Raw genomic sequence first — 19,519 nt, 5'->3', positions numbered from 1 at the left:
CACAGTCTAGTGGATTTGGTGGGGGGCGGGGGGGCAGGGGAGTAGTAATGGCAAACAATCACAATTAGTGCAGTTAGTGCTGAAGTGTGCAAGTGGTGTTTGGGAGCAAGGAAGAGAAGCATCTGGCCCTAAAACAGGGTACCTTGATGACTTTTGTAGGAAAAGTGGAGATAAGAGTGAGAGTACACAGCTCACGGTGATTCAATAGTAGAATGAAGGGAAGTGGCAAGAGGTAAGGCTACAAAAAAGAGCAGGTACCAGCTCATGAAGGGGCTTGAAGGTAATATTCAAGAACTTGGATTTTATTCTGAAGCTGATGGAGAAGCACTGAAGGGTCTGAAGCAGGAGGGTGATATGATCAGATTAGCAGTTCATATAACAGTCAGATGAAAGACAAAGGCTGACATAGAGCAGCAACAATGGGTATTAACAAGAGAGCACAGGTCAGAGTTATCAATAGGATAGGGGTAGGGGGAAGGAAAGAGAGGAGGAGCCAATGAAGACTCCCCGGTTTCTGTGTGGATGATGATGCCCTTCACTGGTAGAGAAAACAGGAGGAAGAGCAGCTTTGAGTGATACATAGTAATAAGTGCTCAATAAACAGCTGTGGAATTGAACTTAATTAAAAGGTAGCAGACTGCTTCTTGTGGACACATCTGGAGTTTGGATTCCTTTTCCAAAGTATCTCAAGACCATAGTCTAGGGTGTACATGGCTGATAGGAGAGGCCTGCCAGTGAGTGGTTTCTGGTTTTGTATTTTCCCAATGCACAGAGCCTCAACCACTGGGCCAGCAGGGAAGTCCCAGGGGTGAGTGTTAATGGAAAAATACCCAGAATGAGAAGAGGGCTAAAAACAGAGTCCTGGAGGTGGTAGAGGAAGAAGTGACGAAGAAGAAAACCGCAAGTTGGCATTTGTTGAGCGCCTAAAAGCAAGGGACTGTACTAGATGCTGGGGGGAAAAAAATCACACTTGTATGTCCCTACGAGGAAAGTGCTGAAGGAGCAAGTGGCCAGAAGGACACTTCTATGTGCCACTGGGGTAGAGCCCAGGAGTCAGTGGAAATGAGAAATCACACAATGCTCTGCTTGAAGCTGAAGTCACATTCCAGGTGCCAACAGTCTGTCTTATTTCTTGCACCACCTTTCCCCCACCCCTTCACATGGAGTCCGGATTAGGTGACATGACTTTTATTGATGGTGAGTGTAAACAGGTGTGAGTGGCTGCTCTTTTAGAGGACACAGGGTGCTGGGCTAGAGAAGCCGGGAAGGGAGGGCCAGCGCTGGGCTGTGGCTGCAGGATTCACTCCTTATTTGGGCGGGAATGCTGCATTCTGAGAGAAAGATTTATTTGGGGACTAGCATTAGGCACAGGGGAGGCAGGCGGCACCGGCCATCAGGCCGCACTCTCTACTTGGAGCACAGCCGCCGCTTCGGCAGCCGCAGGTCTCCCGGGATCCTCCTCGGTGTCCTGCGGAGGTTCCGGCTCCAGCTTGGACTCCAGCGCAGGCTGGGCTTCCGGCTGGCCCTCAGCACTCCGGCCCGGCCCAAGGCGAGGTGGCTTAACAGGCGTGGGTGCTGGCGCGGCATGGCCTTTGCGGCCTGAAAGGGCCCTTCGCAGGCTCTGCACCTTCTCCAAGCCGCTGCGCCGCAGCCTCCGCGCCCTGGACTCCACCGGCTCCTCCTCGTCCGAGCTCTCCTCAGCTTCGGCTTCGGCCTGCTGTGGGCCAAGTTCAGCCTGGTCCGCCAGGCCTAAGGGCTCCGGCGCCTTCTGGAAGGCCTTGGCTGGGATTTCAGCCTCCTCCTGCAAGTGAAGGACACAGAACTGGCCCTGGCAGCCCCCTCTCGAGAGCCGCACCAGCCTGAGCCCCGCATCTGAGTTACACCAGGGGGACCCGCCCCACCCTCAGCCTCCGCAGCCCAGAGGGAAAAGGCTAGGCAGGCGTGGGAAAATAGGGAGCGGGTTGGAGGGAGGTGGGGACAACTAGGACAGGCGAACTGTGCAGAAGTCTGCGGACCCGTTTAGGGGCGTGAGACAGGATGGTGGCCTCAGGGGCAAGAACAGCAGGAGGCGGCGAACTGTCTCGGGGTGCACTTCCATCACCGTTACTTTCATTTGGGGATGGGCTGGGACTTGGAGCAACTTCTGTGGACGTGGCCTGAGCGAGAGCTGGGCGGCCGTCCATTGGCCAGGCTGCCTTCAGGGGTGTGAGGGAAGGCTGGGGCTGGGCTGTGGGAAGTGGGTGCGGCCCTGGAAGTGGGTTCCCCGAGAAGGGAAGAGGGTGGGGTCAGGAATGTGGGTGCGGCACGCGGATGGGAGGGGGAGCCCCAGAGGGTGGCCCGCAGGCGGGAAAAGGCCCCGGATCCGGGGACGCCTGAGGTCACTAACCTTGAAGAGCAGAACGTGGAGCTTCCCGCGCGCCACCAGCAGCCCGTGGTTGGCCTCCAGCCGCTGCACCTGGGCGGCGCGGCGCACGGCGCGCTCCTGGGCGGCATCCGCGTGCGAGCCCACGCGCTCCGCCTTGGCCAGGAGCTGCGCCAGCGTGTTGCTCGTGGTGTCGTGGCTGCGACTCAGCGCGCCCAGGTTGCTCTGGATGCGGCGCACGGAGCCCGCCAGGCCGCCCTGCCTCTGAGCCAGGCCCCCCTGCCGCTCGCGCAGCGTCTCCAGCATGGTGGCCAGCTTCTCCAGCAGGGTCACCACCGTGACGGCGTGCACCGGGCCCCCGGCCGGCGCTCCGGGCACAGGCCCCGACTCCAGAGCGCTCTCCCCCATGATTCCTGACCGCCCTGCCTGGCTCCCGCTGAAGCCGCCGGCTGCGTTCTGCGCTGGGGCCGCCTTCCCCGGCTCCTCCCCAGCTTCAGCCGTGACTCAGGCAGGCGGAGTTGGCCTTCCCCGGCGGCGGCGGGAGGGAGGGCAGAGGGCGGGATGTCGGCGGTGGGGTCCTTCGGAAGCGCGCCCCCTCTCTGCCGCCCTGCCCGGGGCCCCGCGGGGAAGCAGGTTGGCCTGGAATCCGCCCCACCCCGCCCGACTGACTCTCACGAGTTCGAGTTCCTTTCCTCCACTCCAATTCCCTGGTGTGCCTCTTTCTGGAAAGTACTCTCTCCCCAGGCAAAGGGCAAGCCTTGGAAAATGTTGCTGTATGCATCGAGTGGGCAGAGAAACTATGTCAGCAAGGCAAATGTGTAACCAAAGGGCCTCTGCAGCCGCCTGCCCTCGGCCTCCCGCGCCTCAGAGGGCTGTGTTTGCACCCCTAGGCTCTTGGCTGTTTCGATACAGACCGAAGACTGGGCCCGAGGCCTCACTTTGGGACCCAGCAGGCCACGTAGACAGAGGAGAGGCGGAGTGGGTGGGGAGGCATCCTCTGGTATTTTCCTAGTTGTCATCACCAGGGTTTGGCCACAGGCCTCATTTCCTGCTTCTCTAGTTCGAAGGGTAGCATTACCCTATTTTCTTTCTTCTAGGTCTCCTCCCTCGCTTTCTTTGAGCCCATGAGGGCCTAGCTCCTGCACCCCAAACTTGGAGGCCTGGCAGGACACCTCTTCCTACAAAATCTTTCAAAGGCTTAGATTAGTTTCTGGTATTTATGCTTTTCTTCTCCTAGAGGTTGGTTGTCGGCTCCCACCTGATTTTTTTTTTTTTTTTTTAATTTTTCTCTGGAAATAGGTGAGAATGTCTGTTGAGAGTGAAGATTTTAAATTGCTGCCTGGAGATGGGAGAGAGTGAGCATAGAGGATCCAGTTAATGATGCCGGTGGTGAATTTGTTACCTCACCACTGTGGAAAACCCCATGCCTCGTCTCTAGTGATACCTGGTAAACTGACAGAAGGCTCAGAAGTCCAGGCAGTTCACTGATTGTAGAATCTCTGTCCTTCCTCTCCTCATCTGGTCTGTGAGGATCACTTGATGACTATGGCAGAAACTGTCACTCAGGGGATAGTTACATGAGCCTGCAAGGACTTGAGGTCTGGTTTACACAGGACAGCAGATGAGTGAAATTATTATTTCCAGAAATCCAGTGATGCTAAGTTGGAGACCAAATTCTACAGATTCTCCATGGAGCCTGACCCTTCTGCTCCTTGGGAACCTGAGGGAATCACCATCTCCTTCAGTGGATTTATATTTGCTCAGAGAGACCCATCAGGATGTGCCAGTTAAGAATACTTTCAAATTAAGGGAACAGAGAACCCAATTTAAACAGTTCTTAAACTCAGGAAATCCAACCCAAACATAATTGAAAAAGACCATGGTAGATAGAGTGATGATTAAGTGTGGGTCAGTCATAGCTCTCTCAACTATGTCCTCCAGGTGTCAGCTGCGTTCCAGGCTGAGAGCAGGGGGGTTACAGCAGTTCCAGGCCTCCCATCTCTGCACAAAATTAAGAGAAGAGAGGAAACTGTCTTAAAATGTAGGATATTTATTTCCCAGAGCCCCTCAGAATTTTTTCACTTGCTTTCCACTGAGTTAAATGGCGATTCCAGAACCAAAGTGTATGGCTATGTCTTGGTGGGATTAAACCTGAATTCCTTAACCCATCATTGACAAGAGAGCTGATAATTACCTTTTGACAATTTAGGCCCACTTCTAGAGCAGGGTAGGGTCAGTTTCTCTAGGAGCATATGGGTGGTATGGGCAGAAAAGTGGTTTTCTATGTAAAAAATCTGAGTATTGCTGCAGATAGTCAATCAAAAATGTCTGCTACGGGAAGCCTATGAAAGAATCGCTATCCTCAAGGAATGGTACTAAAGAAATCCAGTGCATTTGGAAACAAGAACTATGCGTATAGATATTTTTCAAAGGCCTGCTGAATTCCCCTATGGTTATGTTGAACAAAGAGGACCTTAAAATTTAGCAATATAGCCATTGATGATTTTGCTGGTGTCTCCAAAACTTCAAGCATAATAGCCATAGAAACTAGTAGAAACTAGTGGATTTTGGAAAATAGAAGCCCACAGGGTGCATAAAAGTAACTTGGGGGCAACCCAGAAGAATGCCCTGAGTCAACAAAGCCCAGATTGATAGAAATTATAGTGGCATGGCCTTGATCACACAGTATCCAAGAAAAAGCTGTATTGCAGTTTCCAAGAAAGATAGAAAGAAGGAAAGAGAGCAGAATGGTAAATCATACAGAATGATACCCTCTAAGGCAGTGCAACCTGATCTTAGTTAAAGATTTCTATTCTCTTAAGTCAGGGATGTGACTGGGACCCACTCCCTCCAACTCCTTGATCTGGGTGTGAAAAACGGAAACCAGTTGGTGCAGGTTTATCATGTCCCCCCAAAAATATAAGTTCAAGCCCTAACCTGTGAATATGTTCTTATTGGGAAATAAGATCTTTGCAGATGTAATATCATATTGTACTAAAGTAGGGTGGACCCTTAGTCCAACATGACTGGTGTCATTACAAGAAGGAAAGAGTCAGACACGGAAAACACCATATGACATTGGAGGCAGAGAGTGGGTCATGCTGCCGCAAGCCCAGGAATGCCTGAAGTGTCCAGAGGCTGAAAGAGGTGAGGAAGGATACTCCCCTAAAGCTTTGGAGGGAGCATGACCCTGCCAATACCTTGATTTCAGACTTTTAGCCTCAGTTTCCATTGTTTTAAGCCACAGTTTGTGGTAATTTGTTTTGATAACCCTGGGAGACTAACATACGCATTACGTGATCACCATCAGTATCACAGTAACCTCTTACCCAGGATGCGCCCCCACCCTCCTCCAAATGGCCACCCTGGTTAATTCTCTCAGATTATAAAGTTCTCTGTAGGAAGAGTTAATAGAACCTGAGGACTCCTTGTAGAATGTAGACAATCAAACATTTGCCCAGATATAATGAGTCTTACAAATATTAGTAGAATGCTCTGGTGCTTGAGTAAAGAAATACTTTAAAAAATTAAAACAAAGTATTGCCAGCCCTGCTTCTCAAGAGCTCCTTTTATACATTGGCCTGTCCCTTTCCCAGAACATACATTACTGAATACTCTGAGGATGGGTTGTCTTTATGTAAGAAAAAAAAAATCCCTCTAGTTTCATGAGGGCTGGATCTGCCTGGAATGTATCTACCTAGTGCAGATTGACTCAAGGGTGCCCCCCAACCCCTGCCTGTATCTGCTGTGGTTACTCTTTCCTTGAGAGGAAACCCAAGGAAACTTCTGAAAGATCAGGTTACAGTACCTTAGATGGTATCATTCTGCAGCCTTGTTTTCTTTCTTCTCTCAGTGGCCAGATGTTCCACTGTAGGATGCTGCAAAGATGCCCTGAAACGTAAGTGGCAGGGACACTATAGTTCTTAACATCGTCCTTGAGGAGTTGGGGATGTGCAATCAGATCCGGGGACCAACCGGCCACAGGGCATCCAGCTGATGGATGGGGGCTTCCTGGAGCAGTAGTACCTAAGTCCATGACAGGTAGTGAAATGTGTGTGATACCTCCCATCACAGCAAAAAACAGCAGCTAATGGGAGTGTTTGAGCTTTAGAGTCTGAGTTTGGTCCACCCTGGAATTCTTAGACACGCCACATCTTGGGTTATCCAAAAGGCTACATACTTTGAATCAGGTGCAGAGGAGACTCAATGACTGACCCTGGGCAAGTTGGGTCAGCTCTACCCCTTGAAAAGAGGAGACTTGAGGTCTCTGTGATTTCTGCCTCTCCCATAAAGATGATTTGGGGAGAAATGAGGAGAATGGCAGATCCTAAAGTAAAAACATTTAGGATTCTAAACTAAGGGACTGCTTCTAGCAGCTGAGAATTATACTGCTTTTGAAAGATAATTGCTGGCTTACATGTAGATGTGAGTAGAGAGATTCACCAGAGGCTGCTCGATTATTTTGTTCATTGTCTCATGTAGCATTGCAGCCTAACAGTTTTTGATTATGGGATGCAAAAAAAAACCTGGAAAAGGATGAGAAATGGTTGTGTGTTTATTGTACAAGGAATACCTTTGACCCTGAGCCTCACTTTCAGCTGCTAAACAGGGACATCTTCCAGGAACTTAAACTTTGAATCAAAAGTAACAGCATGCATAGTAGTTTGTATCTGATAAGTAATAAAGAATTACTGTTTAGCACAGGAAGGAAATTATATTCAGTATCTTATAATAATCTATAATGGGAAATAATCTGAAAAAAAAAAAATAGAGAGAGAGACTTCCCAGTTGATGCAGGGGTAAAGAATCTGCCTGCCAATACAGGAGACATGGGTTCAATCCCTGGGTTGGGAAGATCCCTGGAGTAGGAAATAGCAATCCACTCCAGTATTCTTGCCTGGAAAATTCCATGGACAGAGGAGCCTGGCGGGCTGCAGTCCTTGAGGTCACAAAGAGTCTGATATGACTGACTGAGTATGCACACACACACACACAAAACTGAATCCCTTTGCTGCACACCTAAAACTCACACAATGTTGTAAATCAATTGTACTTCAATAAAAAAAGTAAAGTAATAACGTGCAGCACAAGCAGAACCACCCACTCAGCAGGGAATGAGCCTCAGTGGACAGGCACTGCCTTCCACCCTTTGTCACAGACATCCTGTCTGCGGAAGGGGTAAGGCCATCGCACACAATGAGGGAGCTCTGTGCCGCTGGCAATGAAAAGAGCTATAAGTTTGGAGCAACAGGAAATGAGAACCAGGACTCGCTCCAGAAATCAAAATAAACCACATGGATGGAAGATCCTGGAATGGTACGTTATGGCCAAGAGGTTTGGGGATAGCTTTCATGACAAGAACCAAGTGGTTTGTATCCCTCAAACCACTATTTTTCATATCTCATATTTTAGAAGGTTGAGTAACTTCCCAAAAAAAGATATGTCGAAGTCCTAACCCCAGTACCTGTGAATGTGGCCTTATTTGGAAATAGGGCAGATGTAATTAAGGATATTGAAATGTGATCATCCAAGGTTTAGGGTGAGCCCTAAATCCAGGGACTAGTGCCCTTACAAAAAGAGGAGAAAACACAGAGATACAGAAAAGAAGGCCACGTGAAGACTGAGACAGAGATTGGAGGGCAGCCCCAAACCCAGGAACACCAGAGGTCGCCAGCAGCCACCAAAAGGTAGGAGAGGGGTGTGAAATGGCTTCTCCCTCAGGGCCTTCCAAGGGTGTGTGGGCCTAGCCAACACTGATTTTGTATTTCTACCCTCTAGAACTGTGAGGAAATACATTTCCATTGTTTTAAGCCACTAATTGTATAGCAATTTGTTACAGCAACCCTAGGAAATTATTACACATATGAATGCCTACCAGAAGGTTAGAAGCACACACACACACACACACACACACACACACACAAGCAGTTCTGAGACTTTCCTGGTGATCCTGTGGCTAACACTCTGTGCCCCCAATGCAGAGGGCCCAGGTTTGATCCCTGGTTGAGGGTGAAGATTCCACATGCTCTGGGGCAACTTAAGCCCAAGTCACAACGAAGACCCAGCACAGCCAAAATTAATTAATTGATTAACTAAAAAATTCAGCTCACCTCCTCCTAAAAAAAAAGTTTTAACAACCAAGTAAATCAATCAATATGCCATGGGGGACATCAGAGAAGCCTGCATCTGAGACGAGGCCAAGGAGTCCAGAACTTTGGAATGTGTAATTGTTGTCAGGGCGTAGGAGTTGATCTCCTCCTGCAAAAACGTCCTGGGACACTCAAAAGGCAAAAAGCCTGGAAGTGACTGAATAGACTCTATTGAACCTCTTTCTGTAATCCGAGGAATTCAGTGGAGTCCCACAGGGGAAAGCCTCGTCTGGATTTGAGCTTGCATTCCTTAGCAAATCACTCAGAAACCCCTGTGGGCTCTATCTTGAGCTAATATGGCGTTCCCCTGATCTAGGAGCCTGTTTTACCATCCACGTGATGGAGGACGGAGCAGATCACTAGGGACTGGTATGCCCCACATCTGAGAGGCAGTCCCATGGACTGAGAGGCAGAATGGGGCATTGAAGATGGGCTCAGCCAAGATGCCATGGGCAGCAATTCCAGCCTGGTGGTGACTTACAGGAAATCGTATACAGCTGGAGCCCTGCAGCTATTTTCATCTTAGTACAAGCATTCCTCTGTGTCTCTGGGGCTGCATCCAAGGAGAGAGAAGTCATTACAAGCCATCCAGCATCTTCCATAACCAGGAAATATTGACTCATAAAATTTAGCACTGCATTAGGTGGATGGTGTTTACTTATGAGATTTTGTTTGAAGAATAACTATCATTTGCATCATTTGTGTGGGCTTCCCTGGCGGCTCAGATAGTAAAGAGTTGGCCTGCAATGTGGGAGACCTGAGTTTGATCCCTGGGTCAGGAAGATCCCCTGGAGAAGGAAATGGTAACCCACTCCAGTATTCTTCCCTGGAAAATCCCATGGATGGAGGAGCCTGGCAGGCTACAGTCCATGGGCGTCGCAAAGATTCAGACATGACTGAGCAGCTTCACTATCATTTGTATGGTGTCAAAAGAAGACATAGTTAGGAATTCCCTGGTGGTCCAGTGGTTAGGACTTGGTCCTCTTACTGCCAGGGACCCAGGTTCAGTCCCTGGTCAGGGATCTAAGATCTTGCAAGCCTCCCCCTGCCCAAAAAATAGGGAGGGAGAGAGAGAGTTGATAATCAGTTCAATTAGGTGAGTAGAAGAAGCCAGCCTATGCTGGGCAAAGAATAGCACTGGCTTATCTGTCTCATCCCACTTTAAGGCAAATGGCATGGTTGAGCAATATTGCGCAAGACAAGGCAACCTATTGACTATTCTTTATCCTATTTGGATTCAGTGGATCTTAGAAGCGGAAGAGAAAGCTCTCAGAAACAGACCATAGAGAATTCCCTGGTGGTCCAGTGGTTAGGACTCAGCACTTTCACTGTCGGGGCCTGTGTTCAATCCCTGTTTGGAGAACTAAGAGCTCACATGCTGCACAGTGCAGTCAGAAAGAAAAAAAAACAGAACCAGAACATATGTATAATAATCCATGCATTAAACCAGTCTGGTATGACATTTGAGAGGCTTTGGAAAAAAAAAAAACAAAGATGTTTTATATCTGCAAGTTTGCCCATTTAATCCAAGGACGAGAATGATCCTTGAGACTGGCAGAATGGTCCTTGAGACTGATACCCCAGCTTTTTGGGATCAAACCCCATCCAGTTAAGTATGATGGTATCACAGTACCCCCATGGTATCCGGTGGGTATAATTAATGTTGCAGAATCAGTCTACTACCAGCTTTTCAACTTGCTGGTTTGACAGAGCTGCAACTTAACCACAAGTCCTTCTTCTTGTTGGGAACTGGATGGAAGACGTATTAATTGACATAAGCAGAGCATATGGTTCAGAATTTTTTTCTATCACAAAGTTGCATCTAAGCCATACGGCCAGAGAAAAGGGCCAGAGAGCAATGAGCAAGGCACTCCTGCCCCACAAGAGTTAGAGGATTGCTTCAGGGCCTGCACCAGGGGAGAGAGACGAAGGAGCTGGGAGAGGAGTTGATCTTGGAATCATGTTCCCAGCAAAGTAGCTTCAGTCACAGTCGGTTTGCTTAGGAAGCTAATGTAGGAGAGGAGGATATAGGAGGGAGCCAGAGCCATCCTATTGATGTGGGCTAAAGATTTATGTCAAAAAACAAGAAAGCAAGAAGAAGTAAAAAAGAAAAGAGAATAAAGATAGATATTTACATATATATACTTCCATAGTTGGAAAATGTGTACAAGATATTAAGGAGACCATATCTTACATGGTTTCATCTAGAATGGGAAAATTTATGAGGACAGATAATGTAATGTGTGGATCCCTGCTATACTTATGGAGGTTCTACAATTACAATGTGAAGCTTCAAAGAAAGAATGGAAACTGCTCTTTGCACTTCAGTTAGGAATTGAAGCATCCTCAGGAAATCAGATTTGAGCGCCACCTGGGAAAGCCTGGTGTACAAGCAGTGTGACCCAAAACTCAATTTCCTAAATTTGTCTAAGGACGTCTTTAGCCCTACACTGTACAATATGATAGCCACCAGCCACATATAGATGTTTAAAGTTTTAATTAAAATTAAATAAAATTTAAAATTTAATCCTCAATCACACAACTCACATTTCAAGAGCTTCAGTTCAGTTCAGTCACTCAGTCGTGTCCGATTCTCTGCGACCCCATGGACTGCAGCACACCAGGCTTCCCTGTCCATCACCAACTCCTGGAGCTTGCTCAAACTTATGTCCATCGAATTGGTGATGCCATCCAACCATCTCATCCTCTGTCATCCCCTTCTCCTCCTGCCTTCAATCTTTCCCAGTGTCGGGGTCTTTTCCAATGAGTCAGTTCTTCCCATCAGGTGGCCAAAGTATTGGAGTTTCGGCTTCAGCATCAGTCCTTCCAATGACTATTCAGGACTGATTTCCTTTAGGATTGACTGCTTTGATTTCCTTGCAGTCCAAGGGACTCTCAAGAGTCTTCAACAAGACTTTCAAGAACTTAACAGTCACTATTGGCAAGTGGTTACCACATTGGACCCCATGCCTCTAAGTTAATACCAGTCCACGGGGTGAGTTTTGGGTCCCAAATGTTACTAATAACAACCCCATGGGTTTCTCTGAAAGGTGAGACAAAGAAATGCACATCTTGAACAAGAAATGATCAGTATGAATGAACTTACTTACAGAGAAATTCATGGAGAAGTGATTTCTTCTGTCAGCTCTGGGCCCATTTAAAACTGGTAGATAAGGACACAGGAGAGTGGTTTCTGAAATGGGCCCATGCTACAAGACCTGGACAAGCACTCTCAAAAATATATACCTTCCAACATGGTTTACCTTGAATATGGGAATTATGGTTCTTGATTTTACCCTTTGAGGGGAAGTATTACAAAAATCGTGTCTGCCAAAATAACAAAATTGCCTTCTGTCTGTGCGGCGAAACCAATTAGGATGTTCACTGTAAGCTTGCCTCGCCCCGGAAAGGGAGGTGAGGGTGGTGAGAAAGATGATGGGGCTTTCTTTGTAGGATGTGATTTTGAATTAAAAAAATAAACATACTCCACACTTACTTTCAACAGATGTTTTAGTTATTAGTTTTGATGACAAGAGTCCAATAACAGAAGAGCCTTGAAATACAAAAGGGCCCAATACAAATTTGTTGACTGAAAAAAAAATTGTTTGCTTTGCTGAGCAAGGTAGACCACCAATAATAAGTGGATCACATTTGCAATGAGAACCTTAAGAGTCAGCACATTTATTAAGAGTTAAGCCTCTGCTTCTGATATACCAAGCTCGGGAGAGAATCAAGGGTAGGCGTAGGGGAAACACGACAAGTGTACGGGGCCTGGTCACAGACAGGCTGCAGTGCTTGGAGGGCTGCACCCGGCTGGCATGTTTAATGGGTGCTCCTTGGCTTTCCCTGAAGCCGACAGAGTGGGTCCAAGAGAAGTCACCATCACATTCATTTCCAGATGTGCCCACTCTTAAAGAGTCTTCAGACCATGGGGATATTCTGGCAACAAAGGTTGAGAAAAGACAAGAATGAATGCACTGTTCTGCCTTGTGTCTAATTGATCTTCTGTAAATAACCCCCTGTTTAGGATCTCCACAGGCCTTGATACGTTTTATCTATGCAAGTGAGTGGGTGGGAGATAAGGGGGCAAAAATAAGCTTTTTCTGTGGCTGAACTATTTAGGCTTGCCTGTGATCTGAGGCTAGATTTAAGACTTCAGCCTCTATTAGATGTCCCAAGAGGCTGAAGCCATAGTGTTTTGGTTGAAACCAAAAGCAACTGTGACAGGGAAAGCCTACAGCTTACTGACATAGTGCACAAAGCTTGTGGGACCTGGATCTTGGGGAAGGCATGGTGCAGAAAGACCTCTTAACTATCACATGTGGGCTATCTCTCAGAAAGTAGCCCCTGCTACTTAGTCCCTGACCAAAGCTTACATTCTCCAAATCAGGGACTCCCTCTCTCAAACTTTGTGTCAATCTGGGACCATTAGAATGAGAAGGGAAAAAAACAGAGATTTTAAATTCCAAATATTAATATTATACACAATGGAATATTACTCAGCTATTAAAAAGAATGCATTTGAATCAGTTCTAATGAGGTGGGTGAAACTTGAGCCTATTATACAGAGTGAAGTAAGTCAGAAAGAAAAACACCAATACAGTATATTAATGCATATATATGAAATTTAGAAAGATGGAAACGATGACCCTATATGCAAGACAGCAAAAGAGACACAGATGTAAAGAACAGACTTTTGGACTCTGTGGGAGAAGGCGAGGGTGGGATGATTTGAGAGAATAGCATTGAAACATGTATATTATCATATGTGAAATAGATTGCCAGTCCAGGTTCGATGCATGAGACAGGGTGCTCAGGGCTGGTGCACTGGGATGACCCTGAGGGATGGGATGGGGAGGGAGGTGGGAGGGGGTTCAAGCTGGGGAACACATGTACATCCATGGCTGATTCATGTGAATGTATGGCAAAAACCACCACAATACTGTAAAGTAATTAACCTCCAATTAAAATAAATTAATTAATTTTTAAAACGTATATTATGAGAAAGAGGGAAGAGGGGAGTAGGTTAAGTCTAGAGGCAAAATCTCAGAAAATAGATTGGGTTAAATATATACAAAATAATATAAAATTAAGTTAAATTTAAATTCAAATAAAGACCAAAGCAAATTGGATGAGACATTGACAACTGAGTTTAAGAAGTAAAGCTGGCTTTTATTTTGTCTGTCCTCTATAACTCATGTCATGTGCCCATGCTTTTAACCAATACCTACACAGGTCAGGATTTACCAGGGTTTCTGACCCAAACTCTCATACCAGAAGAGTCTGAACCTTTGGTGAACTAGCCTAGAATTGTGCCAGTGTTTGGCTCAGATGGTAAATAATCTTCCTGCAATGCAGGAGACCTGGGTTCCATCCTTGGGTCTGGAAGATCCCCTGGAAAAGTGAATGGCCGCCCACTCCAGTATTCTTGCCTGGAGAACTTCATAGACAGAGGAGCCAGACAGGCTGCAGTTCATGAGTTTGCAAAGAGTCAGACATGACTGGGCTACTAACACTTTTACTTTTCACTTTCATTAATCTTTACCACAAAACATGGCAGAATGAGGCATCATGCCGGGGTCCCTCACATTCTCTCCATATTTCTCCAGGCCTTTATTATAGTGGATCCTACTCAGGCATCACTTTTTTGCAACAAACAAAAACTCACTCAAGCTGTCTTGTTGTTGTTTAGTCGCTAAATTGTGTCTGATTCTTTTGCCCACCAGGTTCCTCTGTCCTTGGAATTTTCCAGACAAGAATACTGGAGTGAGTTGTCATTTCCTTTACCAGGGGATCTTCCCGACCCAGAGATCGAACCCACAACTCCTGCATTGGCAGGCGGATTCTTTATCACTGAGCCACCTGGGAAGCACCCTCAAGCTGTCTAGGCCTCACCAAACTGGTCTTCCCAGGATAAGCAAATCTTCACCATTCAGCATCATGCAGTGATGCTGGGAACAACATTCACACTCCACTGAGGTCTATTGCTTGCAAACCTACCTGCCAGCATCCATTTCTCTTCTAGACAAGTATCGGTTGGTTACAAGGGACAAAAACTATCTCGGTTAACTTAAATGAAGGTGGCTTTATTATAAAAGAATTGGCAGCTACCTCAGCCCCCAAAGTAGGCTGTTAAAACAATTTATTGAGTCTGGAGCTCTTCCTGAATTAACAAAAGGGAGGGGCCATTAAAGGATAATACGGTTTATTTATTATTTCAATAGCTTCTCAGGAGGAGCAGGAAAGAAACCAGACCTCTTTTATGCACAATAATGGGGCCTGCTAACTTGGAAAGAGGCGAGACGCCCTTCTAATTGAAGAAATATATCCTTTTTTAATATGGGTTTGGATTGTACTCTCTAAAAATTGATGTCTGTTCCTGGGAGCGGTGGATGAGCTTGTATAACAATTCTATTAATCAAATGAACTGACATGATTTCCACTCACATGTGTAAGAATATTGAAAAGGAAATCCAGCCAGGAAGAGCTAAATCCACGACTACCACATACTTGGAGGCTCTTCACCTTCCTCTCCCACTCCCATCTCTACTCTTGTGCACACAAGTCTGCAAAATTTGAGTGATAATAGGTGCCCTTCTGGCTAAAGTTCTGAGGACCTGCCTCCAATTGGCACACTCAGATTTGGGACTTCAGGGTAGGATAAAAGTGGTGAATTCAGAGAGAGAGAAAGAGATCCAAGAGAGACAGCCTGGGACCTAGGACCTGAGACCATTTGCTGCAGTGCTTGTACCTGGACAAACATCCTCTGGAGTAACGCAATACAAAGAAGCTATAAGGGACTAAAACTAACTGCATCTATGTGCAGATGGGGCAAATTATGAACAATAAGGTACAAAAAGACCAAAACCCAACCGCCACTTCTGAGTTGCCAGAGCAGAAGCAGGGTACTGCCCACGATCCATGCACACAGCATCACCAGGGTTGGTGGGCACCCTCCAAGACACCCCTCAGGCCCAACTCATCAATCTGCCCCTACCCTCACCCCATGTAAGGAACCAGCCCCCCTCAGCGAGCAAGCAAGGGAAACTGTTACTTGCTTTTACTCTTGCTGCACCACAAGTCCCAATAAAACCTTGCTTGAATTCCTCATCTGGCCCCTTATCAATTTCTGTTGATTAAAGAATCCAAGGACCCAAGTGGGTAACCCAAGAAGTGAGATCCCTTCCTGTGATGGGTGTGGAAGTTGGTGGTTTTAAATAAAACCACCCCCTCAAAGGGGGCCCATGGAGAAGGGGAGGTTTACACCTAAAAGTCAGGGAGCTTGTGAAGGACCCAGATCTGTAGGGATCATCCCTCCCTCTGAGAATAAAGGTCTACATTAGGGGAGTTATATCCTGCTCTCTTTGACTTTGAACTTCCTTCTGAAATTGCTTTATCTCTTCAGTGAAGAACCTGGATATCCACCCAGGCTGTTGGTAACTTTGGAGAGATGAGAGGGAGAGAACAGTAAGGGGAAGAAAGATCTGCCCAACATTTGACTAATGGAAGGAAACATTGAATGGGGGTACAATGTGGAGCTCTCGGCAGTGACAGACCAAATGGAGAGCAGAGAAAAAATACCCTTAATGACAAGACAGCACTGCAGAGGTAACAAATTCCAGAGGCCATAAGACTGAAACTTTGGGGTCTTCATATAGGTTAGATGCTGCCCTATAGAAGAGGAAGTAAATGAGGCATTCAAAGTGACTAGACTTCACCTGGTTACAGTTAGGTCTAAGCTGGGGGCTTCCCCTGTAGCTCAGTGGTAAAGAATCTGCCTGCCAATGCAGGAGACTTGGACTTGATCTTTGGGTCAGGAAGATCCCCTGGAGAAGCTGAGCGCCGAAGAATTGATGCTTTTGAACTGTGGTGTTGGAGAAGACTCTTGAGAGTCCCTTGGACTACAAGGAGATCCAACCAGTCCATCCTAAAGGAGATCAGTCCTGGGTGTTCATTGGAAGGACTGATGCTGAAGCTGAACCACGAATACTTTGGCCATCTGATGCAAAGAGCTGACTCATTTGAAAAGACCCTGATGCTGGGAAAGATTGAGGGCAGGAGAAGAAGGGGACGACAGAGGATGAGATGGTTGGGTGGCATCACTGACTCAATGGACATGGATTTGGGTGGACTCCGAGAGTTGGTGATGGACAGGGAGGCCTGGCATGCTGCGGCTCATGGGGTTGCAGAGAGTCGGACAGGACTGAGCAGCTGAACTGAACTGAACTGAACCTGGAGAAGGAAATGGCAGTGTTCTTGTCAGGAAAATTTCATGGACAGAGGAGTTGATGGGCTATAGTCCATGGGGTCACAAAGAGTCAAACAGGACTTAGTGACTAAACAGCAACAATTAGTTCTAAACCCATTCAAGTCCAAAGTTCTACAGGCTCTGATACACTGCTATCACACTCAATCACTCACGGGCCCACATTCCTTCCTGCTGTCTCGATTCTTTCACATGAATCTGGATGTCAAACACAGCCCTTTCAACAATTTTCACTAAGAAAGCTGAAAATTTCTCATTTCAAGAGATATGTAGTCTGAAGAGTACTTTGGAGAGTTGGTCCTAGAGAGTGTCACATCAGTGTCACTGACTCTTCCTCCCCTTTCTCTCCACAGTGACCAGCAAAGGCTGTCCCTGTCCCCTGCAGAGGTGTTACCCATACTCAGACCCCTTGCCTTCTCAGCTTCTACCTCCGATGAGCTTGTTATGAAAAGTTCTTCCAAAATATTAGTGTTTTCTTCAGCAAGTCCAATGAACATAATTCCCTCCATCTCACAAACACAGGGTCAAGTGACCATCTCCCAGCATCTAAAGACAAGAAAAACCTGAGGGCCTGGAACAAGCAGGTCAGAGAGCCAGGTTTCGCCCTCTGATTCTCAGAAGTTTCCTGACCGCTCAGCTCCACCCCTGTCCACATGCCTGCACCACGTGCCTGGACGCTGGCTCTCTGCACCTTCTTGTCAGCGGTGCACAGGGTGAGAAAAAGGCCATCTCAATCCAGCTCAAGTGCCTACTGTGAAATATTACAGCCATCGTGTCTTAGTTGAATTTCCTGAGAGTTGAGGGAATGAGCATCTAACCAGTAGCCTTGGGTCAGGCCCAGTCAGCTGCTGCCCAGCAGTGCAGGAATGAGATGAATGTGGTAAACAAGGCCACAAGGTCTGTGGGCCGGGCAGGCACAGCAGCTTGTCTGATAGAAGTAGTAAGTCTATGCATCCTTGATGGTTGTTATAGAGTTTAGGGGCACCTGTAAATAATAGCCCTCCATTCTCTGCCAAAGTTCTGAACTAACTGAGAAATGATGCAAAAGAACAAGGCTAATGAGAGACCAAGATAACAATAGTACTACTGAAGAACTTGATATTGGCAAATGTGTCTGTATCATTTAGTAGCAATCGGCTTCTTGATCCTGAACTCCAGGATTAGGAAAACTAACCTACCTGCTCTGGGCAAGAAAATGCTAGCTCTCCCTCTCCCCGACCCGGTCTCCCTTCTAATTTTACTTCATAGGAGGAGGAAAGCATAGTTTGTGTCCCCTGGGGAGCCTGGCTAAAGAGAGAGGTGTTGTGTGGAGCATGCCCAACTCATTCGTCCCAAATTTGCCAGAGAAGTGACCCCTCTGCCACAGAAAGATAGTTAGTTACATAATTAAGACGCTCAGTCGTGTCCGACTGTTTGTGACCCCATGGACTGTAGCCCACCAGGCTCCTCCATCCATGGGATTCTCCAGGCAGGAATACTGGAGTGGGTTGCCACTTCCTTCTCCAAGGGATCTTCCCGACCCAGGAATCGAACCCCGTCTCCCTCATTGGAGGCAGATGCTTTAACCTCTGAGCCACCAGGGAAGCCCCCAGCCACAGAAGGATCAAGTCAAAAGTCGAATCTGAATCTTATCAAGTCTCCAGGTCTAATTACCAATTCACCAGCAATACCTGAGGCAGGGAAACATCTCTAAAGATAACAGAGCAACTTATGCATACTGTGGGATGTTCTACAAGATAAAAGACCCAAGTTCCACAGCCAATAAATTTCAAAGAAAAAAAAAAGTGATGAAAGGAAAATAATATAGATTAAAAGACATCTAAGAAATCTATAAACTAATATTAATGATTGTGTTTTATTTGGGTTCTGATTCCAAAAACGAGTTGAAAGAAATTATGTGATAACTTGGAAAATTTGAATGTTAATTGAATATTCAATAATATTAATGAAATAAGTTTTGAGCATCATAATGGTATTGTGGTGTTTTTTTTTCAAGTGTCTTTAATTCCCATACAGTTGAAGGTACTGTAGTCAAAACATGGTAGAGGTGAATCAGAATGTTCCTGCTTACCAAACTCAGCAGATAAACTGATAACATCAATAAAATACTTCTGACACACAAAAAAAGTAAATTATAACTTTATCTCTAATTTATTCATTCTGTGATATCTCTCTTTCTCATTTTGAGAAGAGAAATTACCTCTTAATAGTTTCCTAAGTTTGGATCCTTTTAGAAGGAGTCATTCCAGTCATCTCTGAAATCTATATTTTTTTTAACCTTGCTAAAATTATCTAGGACATAGTCACTGTTTCTGAGCTAATAACAGACACATCACTGTGTTCTGGTATCCTCTCTAAGAGCACTTAGATCTAGATGCTTCTCCTTTTGCCTTTTTTATTCATCCATTTCAGTCATCCCAGGTAAGAGGAAGTTAGTCCCTCCATAACTCCCTTTCTTGGATGAAGTCATTTCAAAACAACACTCTTCTGAATCATATTTGAAGCAGACTGTCTGTACTGATGAATGATACAGCTAATACCTAGTTGTTCTGCACCCTTCTCCCATCTAAAAGGCTCACATACACAAGGACTCTCTTTTCTCCATGACTGAAGGCTTGCTGCAGTTCCTCCAGTTTAAGTCACTGCAGCCCCTCAGCATCTCTGTGGCCCCCACATGGCCCATGCACATATGTTAAGTTTAATACCTGAGTGGTTCAAGGATGAACTGTAACACCCTACACC

The 19,519-nt window shown here is 46.4% G+C and overlaps 1 protein-coding gene and 1 non-coding gene across 2 annotated transcripts; one reads left to right on the top strand and one right to left on the bottom strand.

The window, feature by feature from the left end:
• Positions 1 to 1,172: 1,172 nt before the first annotated feature.
• CAVIN3 (caveolae associated protein 3) lies at positions 1,173 to 3,026 on the bottom strand. The gene is made up of 2 exons (XM_043482192.1): positions 2,387 to 3,026; positions 1,173 to 1,801 (listed from the first exon to the last, which is right to left on the bottom strand). Exons 1-2 carry the CDS (start codon positions 2,768 to 2,770, stop codon positions 1,394 to 1,396), a joined length of 792 nt encoding a protein of 263 aa, XP_043338127.1. The 5' UTR covers positions 2,771 to 3,026; the 3' UTR covers positions 1,173 to 1,393.
• A 6,435-nt stretch (positions 3,027 to 9,461) lies between these two features.
• TRNAK-CUU lies at positions 9,462 to 9,534 on the top strand. Its single transcript has one exon. It is a non-coding gene; the product is annotated as a tRNA-Lys (tRNA).
• Positions 9,535 to 19,519: the final 9,985 nt, after the last annotated feature.

Source organism: Cervus canadensis, chromosome 11 (genome assembly GCF_019320065.1).
Source record: "Cervus canadensis isolate Bull #8, Minnesota chromosome 11, ASM1932006v1, whole genome shotgun sequence".
NCBI lineage: Eukaryota > Metazoa > Chordata > Mammalia > Artiodactyla > Cervidae > Cervus > Cervus canadensis.
The sequence above is the reverse complement of the archived record's forward strand: the minus strand, read 5'-3'. Positions and strand labels throughout refer to the sequence as shown.

Excerpts from the sequence above, each read along its gene's own strand:
- CAVIN3 (XM_043482192.1), bottom strand. The coding sequence starts at position 2,770 with ATGGGGGAGAGCGCTCTGGAGTCGGGGCCTGTGCCCGGAGCGCCGGCC. Across the intron at positions 1,802-2,386 it reads TCCACGTTCTGCTCTTCAAG|GAGGAGGCTGAAATCCCAGC; the intron begins GTTAGTGACCTC and ends CTTCACTTGCAG.